This window comes from Merops nubicus, unplaced genomic scaffold (assembly GCF_000691845.1).
Source record: "Merops nubicus isolate BGI_N331 unplaced genomic scaffold, ASM69184v1 scaffold13037, whole genome shotgun sequence".
Taxonomy (NCBI): Eukaryota; Metazoa; Chordata; class Aves; order Coraciiformes; family Meropidae; genus Merops; species Merops nubicus.
This window is the reverse complement of record NW_008621054.1, coordinates 1-7426: the sequence shown is the minus strand read 5'-3', so window position 1 is coordinate 7426 and position 7426 is coordinate 1. Positions and strand designations below refer to the sequence as shown.

Here is a 7426-nt window from a genome sequence, read left to right as displayed (position 1 = left end):
TCAAGGAGGGTGGAAAGCGTGGGTGGTGAGGCGGGGGGAGGGGAGGGGGGAGCCAGCCCAGCACCCTGGCACCGCTGCGGCCGCTTTGGAAGCGCAGCAGATGGGAGCAGGTGCCTGCAGTGTGGTGTCTGCCAGGCCAGCTCCCCTCAGCCCTAACCTGGCGTGTAATTGGGAGAGGTGGAATGTTCCTGAGAAGCCTGCGAGCCTCCAGCGTCCCTGGGTCGTGGTGTCATCCCTGGGGGACTGTTCTCCACCCCCCTCCCTGCCTGCTCTCCCCATGTCAGGGCTTGATCAGGTGTTCAGATGGGGAACAAGCGCTCACTCGCCAGCGTTGCTCCATTAAATTGAATCCTCAGGGTTGTTTTAAAAGCCAAAACTAAAAGATTTGCAAGATGAGAGAAGTACAGTGAGATCTGAGACTTCTGTCATTTGCTTTTTCCCTTTAGGAGACATCAACTATCAGGAGTTTGCAAAGAGGCTTTGGGGTGACATCTACTTCAACCCAAAGACGTAAGAAGCCTGTTTAAATGTCTGTTAGTTTATTGCTGGGCTTTTCCCTCCTTGCCTGTGAAACGTGGCCTGGATGACCCCTCAGGGTCCCCTCCAGCCTGAGCAGCTTGATGATCTTGTCATCAACCCCTGGGAAGGGTTTAGTCAGGCCTCCTGCTCAGTGTGAATCCCACACGCAGGAGCAGAGAGCCTCCTCTGGCCTTGGGGTGGGGTGAGCGTGACTCCTGTGTCCCTGACTGCTTCCTGGGGGGACTGGGAGGGAGAAGAAGAAAACCTGGGAAGGGCAGAGGCTGTGTTTGCAGTCAGGGTGCTTGCAGACTCTGAGTGCTTGCTCCTCGTGTCTCTCCTTTGGTCTCCCAACAGCCGCAAGTTCACGAAGAAGGCGCCAACGAGCAGCTCCCAGCGCAGTTTCGTGGAGTTCATCCTGGAGCCCCTGTACAAGATCCTGGCTCAGGTCTGTGCTGGTTCATTCTTCTACACACAGTTCCAGATAGCAGCAGCCAAGGGCTGAGTGGTGGGGGTGTTGGTGGCATGTCTGGTGCCTGTGGGACTCACCTGTCCCGTTCTGCAGCAGGAGCTTCACAGATTGAAGATCAGATTGAAGACTAGGGGAGGTTCTGCTCCCCATCTCCTCTGTCCCACTGAGGCCACCTCAGGAGACCTGGGGCCAGCTCTGGGCTCCCCAGTGCAAGAGGCAGGAGCTATGGGAGAGAGTCCAGCAGGGTCTGCAGAGCTGCTGGGGGGCTGGAGCATCTCTCTGCGTGCGCTGGGGAGAAGAAGCCTCAGGGGGGATCTGAGCAGTGCTGAGCAAGAGCTAAAGGGCCCCTGGGGGGGCAAGAGGCTGGGGCCAGACTCTGCTCAGTGGTGCCCAGCAACAGGACAAGGGGCAACAGGCACCAACTGGAACCCAGGAGGTGCCACCTGAGCAGGAGGAGAAACTTTGGTGTGAGGGTGGCAGAGCCCTGGAACCTGCACCTGGGGGTTACTGGCTTGGACCCATGCAGCAAAGCTGAGAGCTGGGCTTGCTGTCTTGCAGGTGGTGGGGGATGTGGACACGACCCTGCCCAGGACTCTGGATGAACTTGGCATCCACCTGACCAAAGAGGAATTGAAACTGAACATTCGGCCCCTCCTGCGACTTGTCTGCAAGAAGTTCTTTGGGGAATTCACAGGTAAAAGCTCTTTGTGCCCTCCACAACCTTCCCACTACCCTCATCTCACATCAGCAGAGCTGGGGGCTGTGTTAGACCCCCAGAGCACTCGCTCACACAGATCCCTCCTCAGTCTTCCAGATGTAAAATCTCCACCTTTTGCCCCAGGGGCAGCAGGAGACACTTCTCCTGCCTTCCCCGTCGCTGTGGGTGCCCTGCAGCCAGGCTGGCTGCCCCTGGTGTTTGCTGGAGCCTCTTCCCTCTGCGCTGCTCAGCCCCCTCCTCACGGAAGGTTTCTCCTGCAGGCTTTGTGGACATGTGTGTGCAGCACATCCCCTCCCCAAAGGTGGGAGCCAAGACGAAGATCGAGCACACCTACACCGGCGGGGTGGACTCTGACCTGGGAGAGGCCATGAGCGAGTGCGACCCCGACGTAAGGAACCTCTCCTGCTTTGCTCTGGGCCTCCAAAAGCCTGGCAGAACCCCGGGCTGCCTGGCCAGGGCAGCTGCCTCCAGCTGGCCATCTGCACAGCTTTGAAACCTCTCACCCGACACGGGAACAGATCTCTTCCCTCTGAGAAAGTTCAGCTGCCTGCCAGGGCAGCCCTTGAGGGAGAGAATGGTTTGAGAGTGTTCTGAGAAGAACAGGACTAGGTCAGGACTTGAGAGCACGTGGGAAATGCAGGGTGATTTTGTCTCCTTTTAGCTGCCTTTTTGTCCCTTTTCCTTGATGTTGATTCTCCCTCCAAACTCTGAGGAAACTGATCCAAGCTGCGCTGATAAAAATAACCCTGCAGTAGTTGGTCAGCACCTTTCCTATCAGAGCCTTTCAGAAACCTTCCTTCTCTAGCAGCCTGTATTGAGCTGTCATCCAGAGCTGTCTGGAGCCACCAACACCAGCCAGAGCCTAGGGAGGAATTTGCCCACCAGTTCTGCTCTGATGTCTGGGGAGAAAGGGAATCTCTCATCTTCATGAGCTGAGATTACCCACACAGAACTGGACAGCTGTGGCAGTCACCACTCACCAGCTGTGGAGGGACTTGGTGGGGCTGAGAGCTGTGATCTGTGGAGGCTCAGTGCTGTGCTCTGAGCTGGTTTGCAGGCCAGCAGATGACATTTCTTCTCATGGCCTTGTCCCAACCACTATTTACTGCTCCACAAGAGGAGGGAGCTCCAGAGAAGTGCTCCCGGGGTCTCTGTGCAGGGCAGGGGGATGTAAGGCTCCCAGGGGAGGGGAATGAAGAACTTAGCAAGTCAAAAGGAGCGTTTCTAAATTCAACCCCTTAATCCCTTTGCATCTGTGAGTCCTGCCAGGTCTGTGCCTGTTCCCTGACTGAATTTTGACTCTCTCTGTCTCACGGGAAGGGTCCCCTGATGTGTCACACCACCAAGATGTACAGCACAGACGACGGCGTTCAGTTCCACGCCTTCGGCAGGGTGCTGAGCGGCACCATCCACGCGGGGCAGCCCGTCAAGGTCCTGGGAGAAAACTACACCCTGGAGGATGAGGAGGATTCCCAGATCTGCACCGTCGGCCGCCTCTGGATCTCGGTTGCAAGGTACAGAAAGTTCTGGCAACGGGGTCAGCTGGGAGAGGGTTCACCAGGAGTCCTTGGAGCCAGGGGCAGGGCCCGAGGCTGGCGGCAGTGAGTGCTGCCATGATGCTCTCCTGCCTTTCAGGTATCACATTGAGGTAAATCGGGTTCCTGCTGGCAACTGGGTGCTGATAGAAGGAGTGGACCAGCCCATAGTGAAGACTGCGACCGTCACGGAGCCTCGGGGCAATGAGGAGGTTTGTGCAGGGCTGGCAGCGCTCGGTCTTGCAATAAGTCAAGGTGATGGGGTGCATCCTGGGGTGCAAGAAGGACATTGAGGGACTGGAGTGTGTCCAGAGAAGGACAATGAGGCTGAGGAAGGGTCTAGAGCCCAAGTGTGGGGAGGAGCAGCTGAGGGAGCTGGGGGTGCTGAGCCTGGAGCAAAGGAGGCTCAGGGGAGACCTTCTGGCTCTGCACAGCTCCTGACAGGAGCCTGGAGCCAGGGGGGGGTCGGGCTCTGCTCCCAAGGAACAAGGGACAGGACAAGAGGAAATGGCCTCAAGTTGCCCCAGGGGAGGTTGAGGTTGTCCCTGAGGAACAATTTCTTGCCCTGGAGGGTTGCCCAGGGCTGTGCCAGGCTGCCCAGGGCAGTGGTGGAGTCCCCACCCCTGGAGGGGTTCCCAAGCCATGGAGATGTGGGGTGAGGGACACGGGGCAGTGGGGACCTGGCAGGGATGGGGTCAGGGTTGGACTCCATGAGCTTAAAAGTCGTTTCCAACCAAAACTGTTCTGTGATCCCAGAAGCACCAGTGGTGAGGTTAAAGAAATCTTGTCAGCCAAGGAGCCCGGGCACAGGAGACACTGAGGGAACAGTGTGAGATGCTGTGTCTGACTTTGGTGACCATCTAATGGTGCAGAAGCTCAACCCTTTGTCATTCTCTGATTTCAGGCTCAGATCTTCCGCCCTTTGAAGTTCAACACCACATCTGTCATCAAAATAGCTGTAGAGCCAGTCAACCCCTCAGAGCTCCCCAAAATGTTAGATGGTCTCCGCAAGGTCAACAAGAGTTACCCCTCGCTCACCACCAAGGTATGTCTGCTCTCTGGGGCTGTTCTCAGCTCCTGCTGTGGGCTCCGCCTGGGCTGGTCTTAAAAATGAGTGTTTTTTTCCTGTGGGTTGTTTTGTTGTGGTTTTTTTTCACCCTGTTGCAGTTAATCTGATAAATCATGTGGAAGTGGCAGGAAGCTGTAAATCCAGCAGGACAGCACCCACCTGGGTGTGCCAGGGAGGCACCTTCTGCTGGGAGAGCCTTCCTTGGGCTGCCCTGATCCTAACCAGCTGGTTTAAAGCTGATGCTTCTTCAGGCTTGTGGGGGAAGGCAAGAAGGCCCTGCAGGCAGTGACACTGTCAGCTGAACCCCTCCCTTTTGCCTTTCAGGTGGAGGAGTCTGGGGAGCACGTGATCCTGGGCACGGGGGAGCTCTACCTCGACTGCGTGATGCACGATCTGCGGAAGATGTATTCTGAGATTGACATCAAGGTGAGGAATGAGGGAGGGCTTTTCCCAGCTGCAGAAGGGGGTTTGGCCCCTGTCTCAAGGAGGATGGGAAAATAAACCCAGCCAAGCATACACCTCCCTTTAAAAGGGGAAAAAAAAAGACTGTTAGGATGCAAAAGTAACTCTTCCAGCCTGATTCTGTCAAGGCATTCTGGTAGAGAGCCTGAAAACTGGCTTGGAGAGGGGTCTGTGACCACTTCTGGCCTTTTCCTGTACTTCAGCCATTGCCTGGCTGGCATCAAATAAATAAATTGAGCAGAATTTTTTGTACCTGGAGTTAGGTTTAAATGTTCCTGTCTTGTGTGAATGAAGGAATTAGTGAAGCTGCCTGTGCAGACCCCTGTGGTTCACACACAGTGCTGATTAAAACACTGGCAGATGAACCAGCTTTTTCTTGTAGGTGTTCAAATGGCCTCTTTAAACCCCAAAAAAGTACTTGAAACCCTTACAGCCCTGTTGTGGTTGCTCCAGGTGGCCGATCCTGTCGTGACCTTCTGCGAGACGGTGGTGGAAACGTCCTCCCTGAAGTGCTTTGCTGAGACACCCAACAAGAAGTAAGAGCCCATGGGCAAGCTGGGCCTTGGAGACAGGCACATGGGGGGTCCCTGGACTTCATCCCCTCCAAGGGGGCTGTTCTCAGGGGCTGTTGTCCAGACAGTGGCCTGAGTTGGCAGCTGCTGTTGCAGCAGCTCCTCAGTGACACACTGGAGTCCCAGGGGTGTTTGTGTGCTTTGTAGGAACTCTCTGAACAGAGGGGCTAAAGACAGGCCCACATCTTAGGTCAGTCTGACCTGCTGAGCGTGGGCAGTGACCTGCTCTGGGGACAGGTGGGGCTCTCTGAGGCAACATCCCATGGGCTGGGCCTGGTGAGTGCTGGCTCTGGTAGAAGCCTGTTGCCTGGCCCATGGGACATCCAGCAGCAGGGCTGGAGCCGTGCTGTCCCCTAGCAACCTGCTGCTGGAGCTGAGCAGGCTGCAGGGAGCTGTTGCTGAGTTCCTGGGCTGGCCTTGCCAGAGCAGGGCATGATGGCTGCAGCTCCCTGCCTGTGTTGGAGGCAGCGCACGGTCCCTGTGGTCCTGCCACTTACTCCCTTTTCCATCCTGCTGGGGACTAATTGTGCCCATCCCTCTTCTCAGGAACAAGATCACCATGATTGCTGAGCCTCTGGAGAAGGGGCTCGCAGAGGACATTGAAAATGAAGTGGTGCAGATAACGTGGAACAGGTATGACTGATCTGAGAGCAGGGATCCTTCTAGAACCAAATAATTGGGGAGCAAAAGGGGAGTGTAGGGACCTGCAAGGTGCTCAGTACCCACCAGGAGTCCTGGCTCTGATACTGCCCCCTGCCAGTCTGGGAGCATTGCTCCTCTGCAAGTGAGTTGCTCCAGGTAAAAAGCTGAAGCCGTTTTCTGCTTGAAAGGAGCAGGGTTGTAAATATGTTGTGAGTGCAGGTCGGAGACTTATTTCCTAAAGTTTCTTCCCTCCTCCTATCAGAAAGAAGCTGGGTGAATTTTTCCAGACCAAGTACGACTGGGATTTGCTGGCAGCCCGTTCCATCTGGGCCTTTGGGCCAGATGCCACTGGCCCAAACATCCTGGTGGATGATACACTGCCCTCCGAGGTGAGAAGCAGGGGCTGGGGTTTATGTTTCAGTGAGACCTTTGTCCAGAACCTGCAGCAAGGTCCTGGTGCTGTTGGGATGCTCGTTGGTGTGCCAGAGCTCAGATCTGCTGGACTTTCTCCACCACACTCCTACGCTGGCTAGCAGATCGCTTGTTATTTTTCAGGCATTGCTATTCGGGCCAATTTCTTCTAAAATTGGCAACTAATCAACCTGTCTTTGAGGATTACCCAAATATGGACTCTTAATTTCTAGCTCTAGATGCCAGACTCTGCAGGTGATGCTGCTGAGCTGTGAGAGGGAGGGATGGACATGGGGGTGTCTGGGGACATCACTGCTCTTCTAGGAACTGGCTTTTAAATGCCAGGGTCTGTGTGTTGCTGCCTCGTGATGCAGGCTTGGTCTCTGAAGCTGTCTGTCTGTCTGTCTGTCTGTCTGTCTGTCTGTCTGTCTGTCTGTAGGTGGACAAGTCGCTGCTGGGCTCTGTGAAGGACAGCATCGTGCAGGGGTTTCAGTGGGGGACCAGGGAAGGGCCCCTCTGTGATGAATGTGAGTAGGACCTGTGGAGAACTGGAGCTAAGGTCGATGATATTCTTCCATCTCTGAACATTCAAGTGACTTCAGTGGTGCAGTCTCTTGGTGGCCAGTTCCCTTCTCACCCCACAGCTGGGGACCACTCCTGAGGGGGTGACAAGGGAGGTAGGAGAACCTCCCAGTTTATCCCAGCTGCAGATGCCACCCAGGTGCTGGCACTAGTCATCTGGCTACAGACCAGCTCCTGCTGGCCAGCAAACTGGCTCCCCAAGACCTTGGCCCTACTTGCCCAGTTCAGGTGCAGACCACTGAGCCCCCTGCAAGATGGGGGCTGAATGGTTCCTGTTTGATCTGTGGGGCTGGGACATGGTCGTGCTTTCCCTGCTGGACTTAGATTTAGGAGAACTTCTGGTGGTGCTTGGTCTTTGGGAGTTGCTTGTGTGCTCAGGGTCTCTGGGGACACTCACTTAGTGTGGCAGAGATCGTCCCCTCACACCACTTGCTGTCATTTACTGCA

General features: G+C 55.7%; 1 protein-coding gene across 1 annotated transcript in view; it reads left to right on the top strand.

Annotated features, from left to right (window-relative positions):
• Nucleotides 1-6924, top strand: part of EFTUD2 (elongation factor Tu GTP binding domain containing 2) — a gene marked incomplete at its 3' end in the record, with an annotated part of 18640 nt that extends 11716 nt beyond the window's left edge. The window contains exons 11-22 of the mRNA XM_008944329.1: nucleotides 447-510; nucleotides 874-964; nucleotides 1547-1682; nucleotides 1967-2094; nucleotides 3027-3220; nucleotides 3342-3453; nucleotides 4146-4286; nucleotides 4635-4736; nucleotides 5226-5308; nucleotides 5891-5977; nucleotides 6249-6375; nucleotides 6837-6924. Of these exons, the coding sequence (XP_008942577.1) occupies nucleotides 447-510; nucleotides 874-964; nucleotides 1547-1682; nucleotides 1967-2094; nucleotides 3027-3220; nucleotides 3342-3453; nucleotides 4146-4286; nucleotides 4635-4736; nucleotides 5226-5308; nucleotides 5891-5977; nucleotides 6249-6375; nucleotides 6837-6924 (1353 nt within the window). The remainder of the gene's footprint in view (nucleotides 1-446; nucleotides 511-873; nucleotides 965-1546; nucleotides 1683-1966; nucleotides 2095-3026; nucleotides 3221-3341; nucleotides 3454-4145; nucleotides 4287-4634; nucleotides 4737-5225; nucleotides 5309-5890; nucleotides 5978-6248; nucleotides 6376-6836) is intronic.
• Between the last annotated feature and the right edge of the window lie 502 nt (nucleotides 6925-7426).